Source organism: Pocillopora damicornis, chromosome 3, assembly GCF_964200805.1.
Source record: "Pocillopora damicornis chromosome 3, jaPocDami1.2, whole genome shotgun sequence".
Taxonomy (NCBI): domain Eukaryota; kingdom Metazoa; phylum Cnidaria; class Anthozoa; order Scleractinia; family Pocilloporidae; genus Pocillopora; species Pocillopora damicornis.
The window spans coordinates 11,810,714-11,832,199 of record NC_142672.1 but is presented as its reverse complement, the minus strand read 5'-3'; the positions used below and the strand labels follow the sequence as shown (position 1 = coordinate 11,832,199).

At 38.8% G+C, this 21,486-nt stretch overlaps 2 protein-coding genes across 2 annotated transcripts; one reads left to right on the top strand and one right to left on the bottom strand.

Annotated features, from left to right (window-relative positions):
- Positions 1 to 155: 155 nt before the first annotated feature.
- On the bottom strand, positions 156 to 15,491 carry LOC113666085 (solute carrier family 12 member 4). The gene is made up of 25 exons (XM_027181845.2): positions 15,290 to 15,491; positions 14,962 to 15,032; positions 14,707 to 14,829; positions 12,851 to 12,997; positions 11,982 to 12,036; positions 11,677 to 11,807; positions 10,958 to 11,202; positions 10,391 to 10,557; positions 9,421 to 9,558; positions 9,226 to 9,324; positions 8,825 to 8,882; positions 8,275 to 8,397; positions 7,583 to 7,756; positions 7,115 to 7,213; positions 6,653 to 6,772; positions 5,985 to 6,089; positions 5,804 to 5,892; positions 5,532 to 5,611; positions 4,745 to 4,833; positions 4,379 to 4,476; positions 3,497 to 3,703; positions 2,979 to 3,070; positions 1,831 to 2,342; positions 1,318 to 1,451; positions 156 to 665 (listed from the first exon to the last, which is right to left on the bottom strand). The coding sequence occupies exons 1-25, from the start codon at positions 15,405 to 15,407 to the stop codon at positions 574 to 576; spliced, it is 3,366 nt and encodes a 1,121-aa protein (XP_027037646.2). The 5' UTR covers positions 15,408 to 15,491; the 3' UTR covers positions 156 to 573.
- A 1,968-nt stretch (positions 15,492 to 17,459) lies between these two features.
- Positions 17,460 to 20,477, top strand: LOC113666082 (uncharacterized). The gene is made up of 4 exons (XM_089199019.1): positions 17,460 to 17,809; positions 18,026 to 18,055; positions 18,346 to 18,955; positions 19,123 to 20,477. The coding sequence occupies exons 1-4, from the start codon at positions 17,516 to 17,518 to the stop codon at positions 20,262 to 20,264; spliced, it is 2,076 nt and encodes a 691-aa protein (XP_089055145.1). The 5' UTR covers positions 17,460 to 17,515; the 3' UTR covers positions 20,265 to 20,477.
- The last annotated feature ends 1,009 nt before the right edge of the window (positions 20,478 to 21,486 follow it).

Here is a 21,486-nt window from a genome sequence, read left to right as displayed (position 1 = left end):
ACTCCTCATACATAATGTACTTAGCTAGTTCAGCATCTACTATCCGGCCCCAATCCCACCTGTCATAGAAAACCACATCAAAAAGGAATTCATTTGTAAATTTCTTTAGCATACAACAAGATTTGAGTGGAAATCAGTTAAGGGAAATCAAAGAGTGGAAAGCAAAAATGCTCCTTTAATGTCTGTATATTTTAAATACCTTTAACTGCCTCAGTAAAATAAAGCTATTTCTTATGAAATCAAAAATAACTCTATGGTTACGATAGTTCCCAATAAAATCGATCTCACTACAAGATTGAATCATTGTGTGGAAAACAACGTAGAGATCATTTTTTAAATCTAATTTTTCATCGCGCAATAAATAAAATCTCTAAAAACTTAAATATGGCTCAAAATAATCTCTTTGTCGCGATGAATCAAATGACATTTTAAAATTCCTACTAAACTCGACTTACAAGAGACATCACGCTTTACCGATCAAAGTGTTTCTCATATCGAAACGGTTTGTTGTTCTTTATCATGATCAATGCGAAAAGTGTGCAAAGAAAATCTTTACAGCCAGGAGCGTTGACGTCACGAATAGATGGTTATGACTTCCCGTCCTCCTCCGCGTACCATAAGCACTCGATCCAATCCTTCCGTTAGCTCGTCTAGAAACTCCATATCTGTTACATAGTCAAGGACAATTTCGTCGCAAACAAACCATACCAAAGAAAATCCGACACGGTGAGATCATGGATAGTTTAAAACAGACCGTTTACGGTAAATTTAGAACTGAAGTCGTAAGTCAACGCAACTTTTTTTGGATGAAGAGAATCTCAAACAATGTTTTTAAATAATTCTTGTTTACCGACATATTAACTTTATATCAACGGAGAATACATAAAATCACTAAAAGATGTAGCCCCTTCATGTTAGAGCGCTGGACTCCAAAGAGAAATGCCCGGATTTGAAACCCGGCCGAGGTCACTGTTTTGTAGAGGAGTGGTATCTCTCAGAAAGTCTCTCTAACCAGGATTAAACACAAGTCCTGCCAATCCTATCCTACCCGGATGAGGGGAGCACCAAGTGTGCGAAAGAAAACTCGCCAAGCCGTAGCAGTGTGGGTTTCGCGTGCGCGTGCAAGACTTGGATTTAAAAAAGACATGTGCCCTTATGATAAGTTCTAACATTGGATAACAGGAATCGCTGAAACTTGACCTGAGGGTAATGAAATGAAGGTCTTCTACTTCAAAAACCTGTTAAAAGAAATTCAATCACATTTAAGATGAGAAAACAAAAAACAAAAACAACAGCAGCAACCACGAAAGAGGATACAGTGTAGCCAATCGTTCTCCTCTACAGGTGCTCCAGGTAAGTTGACAACGAGAAGTTGAGTTCCTGTTGACCTGTCTTTTACAAGCTGATTCAGTTTCACTGCTGTGTTCATTCGTTGCAGATTCTTCTCCTTCCTACAAAACACCGTCGCAAGCAAGATAAGATAAGCATGGAAAAAGATCCAAACTTTTTTTTTTTAAGTAATTTTCAGCAGGATGTCTACGGCAATGGCCAACTGCAAACAGCCAAAATGAACTCTGATTTTTCTCAATTGCTAATGCACATATTTAGACTTGGGTGCAAAAATCGACTAAAATCAGACAGCAAGGTTTGTATGAAATTTAATGTTTCCTCTCTAACCTACTTTTGAGCAAGAGGCACTATGTGATGAATACACCACAGACCCGAACATTGCCTCACTCGAAATCATGACAAATACGAAGAAGAAGCCTCAAATTCCCTAACAACAAAGAAATAGAGCATTTTGTTATGTATTGTGAAAAAGATACTTACGGTGTTCCTCTCAAACTTTCTTTTCCATCCTCTGCACTTTGGCCGTCATTTGTATATGAAGCGATTCCTGGTTGTGTCTCTTTATCACTGTCTGTATTTTTATCCACAAAAACGTCCTTGCCATTTAACGTAAAGATCAAGTCACGTTCTGGAGTAAAACTATGCACAATGTCTGTTTTGTTCTTATCCAACTCGACTCCTTTTGCGCCTTCGTCGCTTTGAATCGAGGGTTTCTCAGAAATCTTCGTGTTTTTTTTGGATGAACTCGAACCCTGTTCGGCAGAATGCGACTCCTTGCCAAAGTTACTCGTGTTCTCCGATTCTTTGCCAGTTTTATAATCGGAATTTGACCGTCTTCCGGACAAAGATCGCCTCCGGTAAGAATGTTCCACAACGTCTTGAATTTCACGTTTGCTTTCTTTTCTAGACAAGTGCATCTCACGTAACATTTGATGCCTTTGTTCCATCAATAACGTGCGTTCGTAAGTGTATTCCGAGATATCTTGGTCCATCTGAAATGTAGAAAACGTTATTACAGTGCAATCCTAAATTTTTGCAACCTTAAGGCCGAAATTAATCGGCATGCTACCAGAGGGTTCATTAAGTCCGCGGGAGATGGCAGGGTGTGTAGATTGCGGTGATTGATTTAGGGAGGGAAGCGGTATTAGGTTCGAATTAATGATCGAGAGTTTTGGAAAAAAGGTGGGCTCGAGAAAACGGAATTCTACAGTTCATCTTTCATCTTTCATAATGAATGAAAACTGCAACCACCAAATATTGAAAAAAAAACTTCGGGGAAATTTATTCTAGAAGCCAAACAACCGGCACATTTTAGTCCATTATGTTGTTTCACACTTAATCAGGCGTTATTTCAGCTGGGGCTGAAATGTAAATTTCAAATCAAAGGCATTTGTATGACTAGAGGTACACGTTCGTACCGCAGTGAAACAATGCGCACTATTTCTGTCTGTCAGTTCCCTAACGATCTGTGTGGAATTAAATTGACAATTTAAGTACCATCGTTTGAACCACCTACTCTCCTGACAAAAGGAACAATATTTCTTGCGATCTTTTCTATCGACCCATGACAAGAAGAGGCAATGAGATCAAAGCGACAATTGATAACATTTTAAAACTGGTTTACAGACCATTTCAATGACTTCAACCTGCGCCTTGATTCTCAGTTGGTACATAAATGACTCCAGATCCTTCTTCATTTGAATGCTGTTGTCCTCGAGTTCTACATTCGTTTGGTTAAGAAAGCTTTACAAGACATTTAAACAAAGCAGACGTCAAATCGAAGCAGAACTCTTGGAAAATGATCACCATAGGAACACAGAAACAATGCGTAAGACACTGATATTAAGGGCTAAATATTCAGTCTCTTCGTACCCCTCTTATACAGTCTACAATTTCTTTTTCTTTCTCTATCATTTTCTTAGTTACCTTTTTCCTTTAAGGTACGATTTGACTATCACAACGGCCCTATTACGTTCTGCTCTTCAACTTACCTTCCCTCTTTTCTTGAAAACTTATTTCCCTACAATATGAGATATTACACCTTAAGAAAAGCATCTTACCCAAATACCGCCACAAGTTCCCGAGACTTCCTGGCACTCCGTCCTACCCGTGTTACCATTGAATCATTCATATAGGCAAAGGATACGTGCTACTGTAAAAATCCTAAGATTACACTTCCTCCAAACTTTATGCTGTTTTAAGAGGAAGAGGATCAGGATCATTAAACCACCGTCATGAACTATCCACCACACGTCCACATTGCCTTCTAACCGTTCTGTGTTGCTGGGGAACGAGTCTATTTTACGGGCAACAAGCACGGCTTGTTGACTCTTCGATACAGATCGTATGGTATCTGTAATTTAAAGAGGATATGGCAGTTTCAGTTAAATTTCGAAAGTAATCTATTGTTACATTCATTTGGTTTTTCGAAACTGCGCTTTCTGATCGGTCCAAAAAACTTGCGCCAACTAAAACCAATTGCGACTTAGTCGAGAGCATTTTCACGCGCTTCACGGCGTCTAAGGCAGTTCGCATGTGTTTAATATGAGTTTCCATTGGCCAATAGAGGTATCTTTCTTTATTCCGATGTGAACACTTCGGGTTCAATTTATGGGGGGTCATTCGAAAGGGGTTCTCAACAATCATTTCAGGTGCCGGAACAAGGAGCCGAGTTAATCACCCCGACCCAGTCGGTCACCACTAGCACAAACATAAGAAATGACCCATCAGGGCTCGAGATAAAACAAGCTACTAAAGCTGATGTCATTAAAATCTGTTGAAAGCGAAGAGGAGAGGATTTTCTGAGCGTCACGAAAGTCTAGAACGTAAGAAAGGAAACCAACACTAACTGCACGACCTCTCTTTCATTCAAGAAGTATTTTTGATCATATCTCACCATAACTAGGCCCTCTCTAACAATAATTTAAGTCACTGCTAGACTTGTTCAAGGAATAAACGGGTGTGGGTTGAACCTTGAAAGAATGAAAAACGAATTAAATTTCCAACGGGTTTCTTTTGTTTTACTTACGGACAAAGCTCTTCCATTGCGCTTTTTCCCGCCAGTTTTCGGGCCATGTGATCATCAAGGTATTAGGTTCTAAGCCTCCAAGGCCGGAACTTTGCGTCCTGAAGGAGAAGTATACTATCTTGAATCGGTAAAAAAACAAACACTGAAGCAGAGGTTTAAATCGTTCGGACCTGGCGGGAATCTGGTTAGGAAAACCAATTAACTATCGCTAAAATAATGATCTAGTTACACCTGGTTGATGTTCGTTCAAATTTGAAAGTGTTAATAAAAGATGGTGAATTCTCATGAAACCTGATTTTTCAAATCAATGGACAGAAAAAGGGGAAACTGAGAAAAGGAAGCAAAAAATGCGGTTCTTATACTTACAAGAAAGAAATCCCTTCTGTTACTTTGGTTGCCACGATCACCTTCAGAAAACCTCTAACTTTTTCTTCTTTCATACAGCCTTGTAAAACCTGCCGATTGTTAAAATGTCACCAAAAAATAACACTCTTTACAAGAGTTATATTCAGGACAAAACTAATCCGGTTTTCCTGTTTGTTTGTGTGCATGATTGTTGTTTTCTTTCTCGTTAAATTCAAAGATGTACATTTACCACACGGCGTGATTGATAATGCAGGGTTGAAGATAAGAGCCGGCAGCCGGCGAAGTAGGCTGGCTTCCCTGCAAGGTTTTGCCGGCTACTTTCATTGCTTCGAGAGCCCGTACAGAGATGATGTTTATCAGGTCTAAACTTGGGCCCAATAAAAATATAAATTTGCACTGCCTATCTTTTCTGAAAACATAAAAAGACTTCTGACTCAAGGTTAGTTTAAAAACGTTCTGATGGGGACTGTCTTTTTGACAAATCTTGCTGCGGTGGCAGGAAAGTACGAATGATACGACGTTTCGTCCGCCATATATATCCGATGGTCTGAGGTTCGATTCCTCATGGGGACTCTGAATTTTTTCTTTGTCCCACACTCGCGACAAGACGAAAAAAAGATCTTTCTCCATGAAGATGACTGTCGCAAAGTGGTCCCTAAAACCTTTTCACCCTAAAGTTTTAAGCATCTAAATCATTGAATTCTACGCTCTGTCTTCCATCGGTATTTTATCATAATATTAGCTCTAAGCATTCGGAGATCAGCCAATACCTAAATCTACCCCTCACCTCCTTTGCCAAAGCAACATCTTCAGTTCTTTCTTTAAAGTCTCCTTCCAGAATGGATCCCACGATTGTAAGACCACGTCCTAAAAACAATACCGCTCTAAGTAAAGACAATTTGAACTTTATACTTAGACTGGGATCACAGAGGGTAAATGTCTTCACTTTAGATTCTTCTCGTCTTCCAGATTCGTGAAAACACCATCCCTCTCAAATAGGAAGTAATAATAATTTATTAAAACGACTACAAAACATAACAAGTCCACAAAGGAATTCACCGTGTTTAAGTTGGCTCGCTAGGCTTAAAAGGCGTCTGAATTCAGGTTCTGAAGTCTCCTTCAGGGGGCAGAGCACAAGAATTTGAGGTCTGTTGAAAGAGGGAAAAAAATAGAAAAGGTTTCTACCGACACGAAACTTTAAAGAGCTTGTCTAGATCAACAAACAAGCCACGTGACTAACCTCCAATTCTTGGTGTGCGGTGGACCGTCTTCCAGTCTCATCAGGCTGTACCTAGCTGCGCTTAGCGCCAGTCCCCTGAATCCGTCTCCCCACTCAATCTTTGCTCTATCGAATTTAACGTCTGATGTGAATTTCGCAACAGTGACATAAACCAAAATTTCATTTGGACCAAGGCGGTGGAAAGAACCACTGACTTTACACTAGTGGCATGTGTTTTTTAGCCACATTTATGCAGTGAACTGAAAGTGCCGGGAGACTGGGTCTTACAACATGAATGAGGCTCAGTTAATTAGCTGGGGAGCTGCCAGTCACGTAACCTTTAAGAGGATTGGTCCTGGTTTGTGAATCTTGACAAATTTTAACCACAGTTTGTTACGTTCGTCATCTGCAATCCGTACAAATCTAATCAACCCTTATCCAACCTTGCTCTCTATTTCTAAATGTTCGTTTCTTTGGTGATTGTCGACTATCCCACTTCGTTGTTTCATGGTTTCATTCCAATCAACAAAACCTTTCAAAGTTTTTAAAGACAGGAAAAAAGAACTGAAAATTCCGTGATGTAGATCTAAAGGAAAATGCAATACGTGCATTTTTGTCGCTAATCAGTTAACATATAAACCCTTAGTTAGATGGAAACCTCGCACGAGCCACCAGCAAAATATCCTTACCCTTGGTATTCAATGTACTTGTAAATAGCAGCTGCTAGTGTAATAGCAACAAGAGCATAGTACCAGCTGGAGATAAACATCAAAGCCAAACACAACCACATTCCCAGGAACGACGCACACCTAGCCAGGTAATAAAAAATGTGCATTTGAAAGGTGACGAGTGTAAAAAACGGTTCATAGCTGCTAGTATGGCACGAAGCTCATCGTAATTTATCCCACAAGTCAGTAGACTTTCTCAAAAGCGCTATAGTACCCAGTTTTATTCTAGATGGGAAGAGGTACTGTGAGGGTTGACAACAGTTCGACCTACTCACACTTTCAAACATTTGTATGCGCCTATTGCGGGTAAAAGAGCAATACCAGAGGCATGGGAGGAAGTTTATTTGCTAAACACAAATCCGTTGAGAGCCCGAAACCATAAACTATTAAATCAATAAATGATTATCCCCTAGTTCACCATACCAGTGGTAATACTTAAATCGCGGTCTCCAGTTTGGTGTCCTAAGCAACGATTGTAACACACAAGCCAAGTTGACGAATCCATAGCACATCAAGAAGAACCTGAGTGACAAAAGAAAAGAAACATTAAAAAACTGACTATATTGAATTAACACCTTTACTCCCAAGAGAGCAATTCTCCTTTCTGGCTCGTTTAAATTTTCTCGTAAATCAGTGGAGCGAAAGTGGTGCTCTACCCGAAAACCAATGAGGTTGTTTGTTTCCATCTCCTATTTTCTAGATAATGCATGGAAATTGTAACAAATTCAAAGGATGAAATGAGTGTTCTGGACAGATCACAGAGCTAAGTACACTAAAGCAAAAGATGATTAAGTGATTTTATCCTCTCTTTACCAAAGTCAATGCAATCACGGATTACTCTCGACACAAAAATGAAAATTCCGGCTTTTATCAAACCGCGCATGCACTCACATTGTTATAATGGGCGCAACTGAGTCCAAGTTGGCAATCAGAATTCCAATTTCTGAAATACAAGCTGTAAGAACCAAGGCACGAGTTGGCTCACCAGACTTAGAACCATGAGCAAAGATATTCAAAAATGGAATCAGATTGTCTCTAGCAATAGCTTGCAACAGCCGGGGTGCACTGCAAAGAAGATTAATGAGGTAGTTAGTGAAAATATATAGAGGTGATCCTGAAAAAAAATATAAAAAAAACAAAAAATGAACAGGCACCTTTCCATCAAACGGATCTTTGCTCTGCATGACCATCTAATGCCCCATTCACACCAAAGCTTAAACATGTTTAAAAGTTGTTTTGTTAAACACAGTTTAATTTTTTTTTTCTTCATAGAAACTATTTAACCGAATATTTTTGACTTGAATGTAGCACATTGGAAATGCAAGTTAGCTAGTACTTGAATTCAATGGAAAATCAAGTTTTTCAGTTCTCTGTTTATAATTTTCATTCAATGAAAACCAGTTTAACAAAACATGTTTTGCTGGTGTGAATGGGGTATAAGCCATGCCATACTCCATAACCTTGGAGAGAAATTTTGCTACTCAACATTTTGGCTGTTTTTGATGGCAAAGAGCTAACGCTTGAGGTGTGGCCTCGTAATAATTTCGTTTTTAAGATTCCAATAAGGTCAGGAACCTACTCACCCTGTTAAACTCTGCATTCCTGCTCCCACAGTGGATAGAAATGAACCAATTAGAATCACCCATTTCGTGGGAGGCCAGGCGATCTCAGCAACAACCATAACACTGTTGATACTACGACCGAATCTGGAAAGAACGGGACACCAAGCGGAAAGGTATGACAACAGAAACATTGTTTTTATTGTTAATGGACGAGGATGCACCCGAATGAAACACCGTTAATTTGATTTCATGAGTAAAGAGCAGATCATCTTAAAAAATCCTACAAATTTCTTAAAGAAAAAGTCATTTTTGATCAAACCTGAAGCTGCAGCTCTTAACTCTCTTCACTGACGGTTAAAGTGGGAGCTCTCTTTCACATGGGGACTTTTTTCAGGTGGTATCTCGTCCAATCAAGTGACAAAAACGCTCCTATAACAACTATCCATTCATGGGACATTTTGCTTTAGTGTTGAGTTTGTCCCTTAAAAGTTGATTCCCACTTTACAACACTTCACGTAAAGTGGAATAAGTTTGTAAAATCATATGGAGTAAAATTCATAGTAAAACGTACTTATCTCTGAGTAAGTCGCCCTGTACTGTTACTCCAAACAGTAATACTGAGGTGAGATCTTCAAGCTTTGTCAGGGTGCAGTAATTATTTACAATCACAACAAAAACGCCTATGCATTGCCAAGTAACGAAAGGCTAAGCCTTCCAGTAGAGGAGCCCATTTGTTTGTGGGTAATCAGAGCCCCCCTTTTTTTGTATTCAGTAGCTGTTACATTTACATAGCAAGTGATATGACCTATAGTCGAATTTCAGTGCTGAAAGAGAGGAAAACTATTGTTTACGCTTCAGTCACCAAATTCTCAGCACCAATCCACAAAGAAATCCATGATCATCAGCAAAGAGATTCAGCTTTTGGATCTTTGGAACTGAACATGTTACCCAAATATCATGTGTGAAGGATACAGACTACAGATGTAGTTGTTATGGCCGTTATTGTGCCCTTAGGAATAGACTGTTGTGCATCCTTCAAGTCACCAGACCTGTTGGACCCTGCCATGATACCTTTGAAACAATCATGGGGCAAATTAGAGACAGGATCTTTGTATATCACACCTTAATTTAGCTAACAAAATAACTGATAATCTCTGAGTTACCTACCAGTGACAGATGGAAAGAAAATTGCCAGGAGAATGAAAAAAGATGTGGAGATATCTGATCTCACTTCCCCCTGATATTCACCAGCCTTGACACCAAAAGAAACTTCATCCTTCTCTAGATACTGACTGTTCCAATTATCTAAAAATCATTTATAACAGAAGTGTAATAAATATTAAGTCTGACCCCAGACTTCCAGAGTTCATCCTGGTTCCAACACAGTTGTTATTACTCTCCCCTGGATGGGAAGCTAGTCCATTTCAGGTTACCCTCATGTATCTTGTCAGAAAATTGATAATTCATTAGGACTCAAGTTTCTTTTCTTCTGAAGTGTCTCATATGGGCTGGAATCTCAAATCCTCAAGTCTGGTTCTCTAATAGCCCACTCATGACCAGTCAATATTTTATCAATATGGACCATGGTGCAGAGTTTTACTATGCCTTTAGCACCAGATTAACAAAAAAAGAACAAAACCAGCAAAAAATAAGTTGTTTACCGGTCTTAAGGTCAGTCCATAAGGGGAAAAACCATGCCCTTGGTCTTGATTAAGGCTCTTAGCACTTTTACCTCAGGCCAAGACCTAGGGAACAGTTTTTTCACATAAGGACTCACTGCCCAACAAATAACATATATATGCTTGTGGGTGGGAGGCACTGTGAGGGGAAAAGCATCTTGCACAAAAACACAACATAATAACCTGATCTGGGCTCTAAGCATGACCAACTTTTTATCCATACTCCACAGTGCACCCATCCTACTTAATATGTATTATATTTTATTTCAAATAGCAATAAAACTAAAAAAACTATCATTTAAGAAAACAGTAAAATTTATAAAAGAATTATGGAATGAACACTTGAACAACAAACAAAGGAATGGAAGAGTGAATGAATGAGTGATTAAACAAATGAACATATGAACAAACAGAACGATTGAATGAGTTGTTCAGGCAACAAATTAAAATTACCTTACCGAAAAAAAGCCCACTAGGAATGCCCGGCACTCCAATCACATAGCTAAGAGGATTTTTACTCCAGAATGTCTCATCATTTCCATATGTTGCATTTAGTAATGTATCATTCCTTGCACACTCATGATAACTGTTACTAGCTAATAACTTGTTACCCAACAAACAGATCCTGCAAAGATAAAGAGATTTTAATCTTCAGCATCTGGGAAATTCAGAATCTAAATTTGATTTACGGACTCTGTAGATTGAGGGAAAGACAGGCATAGACCTTAACCAGCTGGCCAGTCATGCAAATGTTTGAAGAAATCTTATTGCCATGGAAATTTTTTATAGAACAAGATTTTTTCCAAAGTGACTAATACAAATCAAATGCAAATTTCATGGAAATCAAAAGCCCTGATATAAAGAGGGGTTTAAATCAAGAAAAACTGTACTGATTATTTTAGCCCAGGACTAGCTCCATACTTACAGATTTTGTTAACTTTGCTATCAAACCACTATGAATAAAACTGGCCAACTCAGCACCCAAGGAAAGTTTCACTGAATGATGAGGACACATTTTTCCTCACCTAGGCATTTCTCGAGCATGTGCAGAAAAGAATCCGAGGTAGATGGCCAAGATGGAAAACAACACACAGGCCAGAAACAGAGAGGCACATTTGTTGACATACTTGACACCAATAAAAACCACTGCAATAAGTAAAACCAACAAGATGGAGCCATACACCCTCATGTTGTTTAGCATCACTGGAGACTGTGCACCACCTCCTGATCTCACATCTCCAAAGAGAGACATTGATGGAGCCATATATGTCTACAGAGAAAAATAGCAACAACATGGACTTGTATTTGGAGTTACTGTAGTGATTCCTTAATTACATTATCTACAGATTTAAGTTATAACCCAAAACATTGAGTGGAACCAGCTCACATTTGCAACTCTTGTGTCATAATTAATGCTTTAATCACAGTTTGGGTTTCTTTGGACACTGCTTTCCCTATCTTACAACTAGGAAACTCAGATCTTTATTAATAACTGAGACAAATTGAAGAAAAAGGAAGAAATTAAGAAGAGACCTTTTTAGTTCATCTGGTCTCTCCTTCCAAGAAAATCTCCAGGGTCTATTTTAACGCTACAAGATATAAAACTCTGTTTTGTAAAGCTCTCAAAAGATCTGTGTTTGCATACATGAACCCAAAGAGAGTCAAGTTTTGGCAGTGAAGATGTTTTGACAATTTTGTCAAGTTGGATATTTACTGACTATATTAACAGTGTCTAGTAACTTACCAGAAGTATTTCTATAGCACCAAGGATGTACATTGAGGAAGCAAAAGTGGTTCCCAGATAAAACAGAAGCCCAACAGCTCCACCAAATTCAGGACCAAGAGCACGTGAAATCATAAAATAAGCTCCCCCAGCTGAAAATTATGAAATTAATAAAAAACCTTCACATCTTATTTCTTTCAATTAATTTTGTGACAAGTAGATAAATTTCATAAGTTGATTACTGGGTTCTCTTAATACAGGTTTCCCTCAGGCTATACATTCAATAATCTCAGGGCAGATTTGAAATAGGTTAGGAAACATTTTACCTGGAACAACTCCATTTGTAGCTATGGCACTCATTGAGATGGCTGTCAACATTGTCTACAAAGCAAAAGTGTTGTACCTAATTTATTACAAGTTAGAGAAAATAATAAATGTAATCAACATACATAAAAACTTGAAAGCCAACAACTTAAGAAAAGTTGGGAAACAATCTTTACTACCTCCTGCAAGAATGACTTTGATTCTTAACTAAAGCATCTTCACTTATGGTAATCAACATCTTCAATTATTTAACCAAGACTGTTTAACACACTTCTCATATGAGATGAACTCACCTAAGCTTGTAAATAGTAGGCTAGAACCTCAAATCAAAAAAGCCTTAAGGGGTATTAATTAATGGCTTTTGGAAATTACATTTGTACATTTAAATGTATAGTTTATTTTTTTGGCTTTGGCATCATCATCCAATCACCACAACATGCTATCTTTGTTTTCATCATATTAGAGCCTGTATCAGCTTCAATTTAGCATCCATCTTTCAAGTTCCTCAAAATTTTTATTCAGATGTAAATCTAAACCATACTTATCTTTTCTCTCTTTTAGATTTGTTTACCCTAGCCAGCAAAATCTTTACAACAATGTTCAAAATTCACTTCGTTAAGAAAATAGATGAGAAGGCATGGTTCCTTAACCCTTTAACTCCCAGAAGTGATTCACATGTAACTTCTCCCTATAATATTGATATACTATCCAGCAAACAGGTAATGAGAATACTCAAATGTATCAGGTAGAAGCTGTTATCTAGATCTAACACCAAATTCTTGTAACTAATTTACAAGGAAATGTGTAACAGCTAGAGGGAAGGATAAACAATCAGATCTTTGGAGTTAAAGGGATAAGGATCACTGCTTACACAACAGCAGCAAATGAACACAATGAAAAATGCTTGAAATGTTCCTGCTATTCCTACTATCCAAGATAAACGGATGAACAGGATAACACCAAAAATGTTCTGAATGGTTGGTAGGTACACACCCATAAGTGTACCCATCTTTGTGACCTGCAAAATTTGAACCATGTTTCAGAAGATACAGTCCATGTTTCAGGAGAAAGCTAAGCTATTAATCATCACCTATCATTGATTATTAATCAAACACTTTTAGATATTTCTGATTCTTAGTAATGCAACCAATACTGTTATATCAATAAATAATTTATACCATAAAATTATAATTCTCTGTGTTTTTGAGCTTCTACTTGAGTTAAAACATGAAGTAGAGAATGTTTTGGGTTGGTTGTCTCAAATAGACTCCTAGATCCTGGGTAATGTGGAAGAGCTGGCATGTATAGGAATGCCTAACTGATAACAAACTCCTACAGGTGCCAGGTTCCACAGAGGGCAATAAAATTGATTTCTATAAGTGGTTCATAGTAAAAGAACACCATAACCCACCACCCCAGACAGCCAGTAAAGAAGTCATTTAGGACCTTAGGCAGTCAGGACAACAATGCTGAGCAAAATGTGGATTAAAAAATAAATTTGTATTTATTATTAGGATTTCACCAATGGCTGGATGTTTACAATCTTAAATCTAACTTCAGTGTAATGGATATGAGCAGCATTGAGTTCTGAAGAGGAACTTTAATAATTTGCTGTCAGGGTTTCTGCTCTCGGACCATGCAAATTTTGGTGATTTTGCTTTATTGTTTTACAGAGGATGACTAAGAAATGTACAAGGTTTTAAAATGCTCATGGTCAGCTGTTATCCTGCCTATTACATCTTTTGTTTGCCACATCCTCATTGCTGTCACTGTTGTGGTTTGCTTATGGTCCCTAATTAAAACTCTAGAGAGGTTAGAAGTTTTACAGGATAATACCTTTAACTACAATGAAGTGGTTAAGCTTGGGAGGATGGAAGGTTCTATAATTCACATCACTTTCCCTTCCTCATTTCATGATTGATATATTTTTTAAAAATGGTGATAGTTAAAAATACGTTTAAAAATAACCAAAGTAAAACAAACCTACAGGAGCCAAGAAGTAAAACATTGAATGCCCGCCTCGTTCAAATAATCGTATACCCCATTGATACTTAAGTTATTATTGTATACTCTGAGATGAAGCTCGACAAACAATCCTGGATTTACTTCAGACTCTTGATGGAAATTCCCCATAAGGCAAATAGGTAAAATTTCAGATCGCAGAACTTTCCAAGTGTGAAATGATCACATACCAAATGAAAACCCAAGTGCTACAGTGCAGTAAGGGCCGAATCACTCCTCTTCACTTTTATTCACATTCCACTTTCACTCCGCAAATTATTTCTTAATGCATCAAAAATATGTTCATGAATAAAGCCGCAATATGTTTTAGAAAATGTCTAAGACCGTTACAGTTGATTCAAATTATGCTAGACTCCCGCAGACACACTTAAATAATGATAATAGGCTTATTTTCTGTTGCAGTATGTTTACTTCTGTCAAAAAAGTGAGACAAAACATGGCGGTTTAAGTTCATTGTGTTTTACTTAGAAGGTCGAGAGTCTTTGACCTCCTTCAATTTCAATAAATTCGGTTATGTACTAAAAATAAAATAATGATACAAACTTCGACCGATCGAAAAAAAGTTTAGTATAAATAATTTAGTACACTACCAAAGTCAAAACGAATTTGCATAAACTGTCGAGGACTCACTGATCACTCAATAATTGGCCATTCAACATAGTAGTAACACGCTTTGTTCGGAATATTTTTATATGAATATTGTACCTGACTAGTCGTAGCCGCTTTCGCTTCTCCTTCATCGTCATCTTGTTGCGGAGATGCAACAGCTTCGTACCTCGACAAACTATCTAATAGCGTCGAAATCCTCGGTCGTTTATGAAGCTCATCCTGTGCGTGAAAGGAGATAAAAGATCAGAAAAGCTAGGTGTTTAAAATGATCAGCAAGCACACGATGCGAGAATAATGAAGTCAGAACAAAAACAATTTTCGGTTCTGTAAAAGAAAACCTACGACAGTTACCTCGTACAATGCTAAATTTCCGGCCTTTCCGGTCAAAATGCTTGATTTCTTCTTCTCTTTTCTCTCGGGGGCTGTGAGTGGAAAATTAAATACGCACGTTTCGTTTGCGTGCGGTAAAACATCAAGTTCGACTGATATGTATCTAGATTTCCTTTGCTAGATTTCGGTTCTCTAAAAAGTTGCAGGGTTCAGTTGAAAGGCAAAGGTTGCAAAAAAATTAACCAAAACCAGTGAAGTGTGAAAAAAAATTGAAAAGTTAGTATGACACACGTGGTCATTCAATCGGTTTGCACCCTCTCTTTGTGCAAAAGCAAAAAAAAATCCTTACACGGTTCGATGATATTCACTTCAATATCTGTTGACAGATTCACTCGTCGGAAAGTCTCTTTTGTATTTTCTGCCCCATCAGCATTGGCCTTTGATACTTTAAACCGATGTTGGGACATTTTCCACGTAAAAACTAATGCATAAACATTATGTCAACAAACATGAGATTCAACTCTCAGGAAACAAACACAGCCCGTAGGCTTACATGGAAGATCGTTAGCGTGGGGGGTGGGGTTGGGTAACAGGTGCACTTCTATTCAAAGTAATGGCGGACCATTATTTTTCTTGAGGGGGTATAAGAAAAGACAAAATAGATTGTTGCAAACTTCATAGGGTAGAAAAAATGTTTGCAAAAAAGTCAGGTAAAAATTAAAAAATATTATTACCAAAACCGAAATTAAAAAATAAAGTAACAAATTAAAGCATTAGTATAAAAATTAACACAATTTGGTTACTCTGTATTAAGCAAATAAAAAATCTGAAAATAGCTGAATATTTCTTGAAAAAATGGGAATTTATTCTGGCAATTAAATCTCAACGTTACTTGTCAACACTTTGTCCTACTACAAAACTTCATTTATCAGGTATTTTTCTCAAAACTGTATTAAACAAATCACATTCTTCAATCTTGGCTATATTTATCATTGCTACTTTAAAGTTATTTGAACTGACCTATGGCAAAGGCAATCAGTTAAAATCAGCAATGTGCCTGCCTTCGCCCTAGGTACCACAGGCCGGGTGGTACGAGTATGACGGCCTGTGGAAACATTATGGAATCGCGAAAAACGCCTGCTACTTCCTTTTCCTACTTCCTGTCGTATGCCCTTTGTTTGTGTCAGTAGCTGCCAAAAAAATTTAAATGGTGATTGGAGCGTATATCGACAAAAGAAGTGGCTATAGAACTATTGATTACGTTCTTCGTAGAATAATTTAATAAGGTAATGGTAATATTTAGCAAAAATAAAAGGAACGCTAAGAAAAAAATGGAAAAAATTGTGGTTTGTACTAAGATGATGTTGGAAAAAAATGTTTGCGGAGACGTATACGTTTAAAAAAAATCACGGTTTGCATAAGAAAATTTCTCACACCCCCCTTCAGAAAAATGATGGTCCCTCCCTAACTCTTTTTTCGCTTAAAAATTAATTCCGTCAGTGTGCATGCATCGTCTGATCAGATTTTTTGTTTGTTTGTTTCATTCAGGCCAGTGGATAGAGCTGAAGTCATTAACGAAACACTGACAATTAATAGCGTGACAAAGAGGATCATACATCCGTAGGGCAAAGAATATTCTGAGATTAGCAGCAGCAGTGGTAATGTTTAGCAGCAGACACAGTTCAGCTCTTTTCTTCGTCTGCGGTTTAAAGCTCCACCCCGCTAAATGTCTCTGGATAGATGTGTAAAATGAAAAATAAACCTTGTGATGTTGTCTTGATTTCTCTCGCATGTAGTAAATGAAGTAACGATTAGGACGGTAAGTAAAGAAAATGAACAGAAATTTAAAGAATTTAAGGAACGCAAAGAAGAAACTTTTTTTTGCGACATGAAGAATAGAAATAAAAGGCTTAAAACAAAGGTTTAAACATACGTTTGACCTCCTTTAAGGTAATAATAAACTTCCCGTCATACTCAAACACCAACTTACTGCATGCGAAGGGAATATCATCTTTCTGTGCGCGCTAAATATTGCAGCGTCAGGAAATTGTTGTTGTGACGCTTGGAAAACTTGGAACAGAGAACTTTAGATTTGTCTCCAGTTTTTAGAAGAATTTTTGAGCTCATGTATATATGATAGCACTAAATAATGTTCCCCTTGGCTATACTCAAACCGGCACGAACTTTCTGCAGGCGATGAACTTATAGTCTGTGTGAGCGAATAATGTCGCATCAGAGAATTGTTTCTGATACGTGTAAAACAGAGAACTCTAATTTTCTGGTCTGAGGAGATAGGTTTGCATTCATTTCAGATAATATTGAATAAACTTCACGTCTTACTAGAACACGAACTCTTTGCAAGTTGAAGACGTCATTGTTTTTCGACGCACAAAATACTACAGCACTAACGGAAGTCAATCAAGCGACTTTGCGTCCTCAGTGATAAAAATATCGGTGAGCTCAATTTCCTACGACAGTTAGACTCTACCTGAGCCCAAGAGAACCGTTTGCAGGAAACTGATCAGGTCAGGTAAAAGCCTCCCTCTAAATCTGCTCGATTCCCAAAAATTTTTTTATGAAGTTTGTAAAGATGAAAGAAACAGAGACAGCAGACAAGCAGAGAAACAGAAGACAGACACTAGACCGCCTGTCCTCCGGGTCAGGCTTGCTTCTGTTTCTTTTGTGTTTTATCGCGCTAATTCACCACCAACTCAGGATACAAGAAAATCATCGTCTGATATTAGACTCGTCAGAGTTATTTAACAAGCTGGAGACAGAAATCTTTCGAAAAATTCAGCAAAATGATATGAGATGGCGCAATAAAGAAGAGGAACCGGGGAGTACATGGCGAACGACTCAAGGTAACTTGGTATTCTTTTATTTCATTACTGGATGATGCATGTTTTGATAACTTTATCAATGTATACAAAGGTCGTTGAAAAGATCAACAGCTTTTTTATCACAAAGTGCGACAATTGTTAATACAAAGTGCGACGGGTGTTTCAAAGTCCGACCAAGGCATTATAAATTGTTGATGCGACACAACAGCTGTTAATACTGATGCAGTGTATCTATGTGTTCCGAGAAAAAAAAACTGCGCGGCTCCTTGGAGAATGTTTCAAAAAATTAAATTTAGAAAACTCGACTTTATTGCTTTATTATTATTGTTATCAATGTTATTTGATTTTTGAGTTCTATGTTTTGCGTATTTACATAAACTTAAGTATCGAGACTACATATTTCAGACTGGGATAATTGACCTTAACCTATCGTCAGAAGTAATTCTGTTTGGTAATTGGCGAAGCAAGCAAGGTCGACTTTTAAAAAATTGAAGTCTTCTATTTTTTAGATGGAAAGGAAGCTAACCCAAAACGACCAAAACGCTCTTCACCTGATGATTGACAGCAAAATTCAACCATAACATCTTCTAATGTACAAATACTGGTCAGACAAGAACTACGTCTGCTGCAAAACCAAGTCTGTGCTAAAGATTACACTTTTTGTCGCCCCGGACCTAAGGGAAGCCAAGGGAGGCGGGGTAAACAGGGTAGACAGGGAACCCGTGGGAAACGGGGCTCCCCAGGGAAACCTGGCCCATATGGACCCCCTGGCAATCGTGGGCCAGTAGGAGCTCAAGGACCGAAAGGAATGAAGGGGGACATCGGGAAACCGGGAGACCCCGGACCCCAGGGACCGTCAGGTCCGTCCGGTGTGAAAGGTGCCAAAGGTGTGCCAGGCCAGTCGCTTTCAGCGCCATCTCTATCAGAGCGTCCTGTCGGAATAACAGTCAATGAAACTCAGACGGCTACGTTGAAATGTACGGTTAATGGTGACCCAAAGCCATCAGTCACGTGGTACAAGATGAATTCGTCCCTTCCAGCTGGACGTCACCTGTTAGAGACCAGCGGCGCTCTAGTAGTGAAAAACGTGAAAGCTGAGGACGATGGAGTTTACACCTGCAAAGCGCAAAATCTGCTGGGACAAGTGAACGCCTCAGCGAAACTGACTGTTCAAAGTAAGCTATTTTGCTCTATTCAGTGGCGTATCTAGGGCCCCCCCTTATTTTGGGTAAAAAAAAAGAAGAATAACAAAAGTGCCGATAAGGCAGGCGACGCAAAATCAATAAAATAAATTAGAAAAAGGAAATATCAATTGAAAAATTTTTTGTTATATCATTTACAGTTGCTCCTGAGATCATTTTGTCATCTAACGAAGAGTTGGCTGAGGAAGAACAAAATGTCACCATCGGCTGCGGTGCTACTGGTCAGCCTCAGCCTAGAATCACGTGGTCAAGGGCGTTTGGAACCTTGCCAATGGATACAGCTGAAGTCATTGAAGGAACACTAACAATTCATAGCGTGACAAAGAAGGACAGAGGAACATACATCTGTAGGGCGGAGAATATTCTTGGATCAGCAACAGGCACATTTCACCTCATGGTATTTTCTCGTTTGAGGTTTAAAGTTCGACCCCCAAAAGAAATGACTCCTATGGCTGGCTCAACTGTTCACCTACCGTGTGTGGTCGAGAGTGACTTGAAAACTACAATCACTTGGACGAAGCATGGCAGTTCGTCCTTACCTGCAGGGTCCAATGTTCTACAGAATGGAACACTGGTAATAAACAGCATCAAGAAATCACACGAAGGATCTTACACTTGTAGAGCAGCTAATGCTCTGACAACAGTTGAAACCAAAGTAAAAGTTAACAATCCACGGAACATGACTTCTTCTTCGGTAATACGAAAATACGTCAGTACTACAAGTGGAAATTACGTCATTGATCCCCATGGCGAGGGTCCTCTTGCACCGTTTACAGTTTACTGTGATATGAGTGACAAGAGTGGAGTTGGCGTGACAGTCATCAGTCACGACAGCGAAAGTAGAACACATGTGAAGGGATATGAGTGGGCGGGCAGTTACTCACGAGATATTCATTACACCGGAGCGAGTCTTTCTCAGCTGGCGAGTCTCACCAGAGTCTCATCACACTGCGAACAGTTTATCAGTTATGAGTGCCGTTATTCACAGTTCGTTAGAGGTAGTGTTGGATGGTGGGTGTCACGGGATTCGATCAAGATGACTTACTGGGGAGGGGCGTCACCCGGCAGTGGTACGTGCGCATGCGGGATGACCAGCTCATGTCCAAACCCTGCTCATCCGTGTAATTGTGACAAAGAAGACGGCGTACTGCGTGAGGACAGTGGTCTCCTTACTGACAAGACACATCTTCCGGTTAAACAGCTGAGGTTTGGTGATACAGGCGATTCTGGCGAGGAAGGATATCATACGCTCGGAAAACTTAAGTGTTATGGCATACAGTAATATTACTCTCAAATGATCTTATTTGGACAGGTATCGCGTACAAGACACGATTAGAGCATTCATCAGCTCTTAACTAACAGTTTATCCAAGATGAAGAAGTGCAGCTGCGTGGAGACTAGAGTAACTCTTATCATAAGGAATGAAACATAGCATTACAGTAGTAAGACTGCTGTTGATTTCATCCTAATTTCTGATGAAGTAAATTCTAATATGACTTCGTTGTTGACGTCGTAGTGGTATCAACATGCGTAGAAGACTTTTTTTGAAACCAAACGCTTTACAAATCAACTGATCGCTTCGGCGCTGTTAGTGTCAAATCAATGGCTTCACTTATGCGCCTATCAGTTCGAAGCTTCAACACCTCCCCCCCCCCCCCCCCCCGTAACCTACGAGCAGGTGACTGTCGTCTATGTCCGGGGTTGGGGTATTGGAACCTTGCCTGGATGGGTGGGAAATTTGAACCGGAAGTGTTTTTATCTTTTAATATGGAGGTGTTAATGATAAAGAGTTCTCCTTCGCGAGCAGATGGCTCGGAAAAATCAAATAGGTCTACAAGGTCTTAGATAGTCAAACCAATAGTCGGTCAATGAGTATAAAGTCTGGGCAGCTGATCTTGCCTTTATAGGCAAACCAATCAAATCATCAAATATCAAATCCGGCGCTTGGGCAGGGCATTTGAACACAGTTTTCGCCCGTGGGAGCGGGAATTTTAGCGAACCAATCTTCAAAATGCTCGGAGGTTTGCCCAGCGGGGATATTGAAGCTTTGAACTGATCGACGCACTAGAATCACGTTAAATTTCAACACCTTTAAAAGACTTTCGTAGTCATTTCTCAAACACCATAGCATGACGGGATCACTCATTCGCAAGGATATAAACAGTTTACTGACAACCGGATATTAACGCAAAGATTGATAGCTGGTTTTAATAAGAGTAAGTGATACCACAGTAAAAGAAGTTAAATTAAACTTTTCTGTCGATTTTAAATGTTTGCGCCTTAGGATTGTTTGGCAAATGTCATGAACTGCGGTAAGCAACGTTTCCAATTTGAGGCAAGTTTTTATATTAGATTTAGGGAAAGTTCTTATGTTATAAGACAATACTCAAAATCAAAACTGGCATATGAAGCACTTATGAATCACTTTTTCGTTTTTGTGATCACAACCGTCAAATACAATGTAGGTTTTTAAACATTTCTGAGTTCTACTCATGTGAGGCATT

What these genes read in the sequence shown, in the direction of transcription:
- LOC113666085 (XM_027181845.2), bottom strand. Translation starts at nt 15,407, where the DNA reads ATGTCCCAACATCGGTTTAAAGTATCAAAGGCCAATGCTGATGGGGCA. An exon ending in CATGCTCGAGAAATGCCTAG is followed by an intron (nt 10,558 to 10,957) that starts GTGAGGAAAAAT and finishes TTATCTTTGCAG; the next exon opens with GATCTGTTTGTTGGGTAACA. An exon ending in CGATTTAAGTATTACCACTG is followed by an intron (nt 6,773 to 7,114) that starts GTATGGTGAACT and finishes TTACCTGGCTAG; the next exon opens with GTGTGCGTCGTTCCTGGGAA.
- LOC113666082 (XM_089199019.1), top strand. Translation starts at nt 17,516, where the DNA reads ATGAAGTTTGTAAAGATGAAAGAAACAGAGACAGCAGACAAGCAGAGA. An exon ending in GAACGACTCAAGGTAACTTG is followed by an intron (nt 17,810 to 18,025) that starts GTATTCTTTTAT and finishes ATGTGTTCCGAG; the next exon opens with AAAAAAAAACTGCGCGGCTC. An exon ending in TGCGCGGCTCCTTGGAGAAT is followed by an intron (nt 18,056 to 18,345) that starts GTTTCAAAAAAT and finishes GATGATTGACAG; the next exon opens with CAAAATTCAACCATAACATC.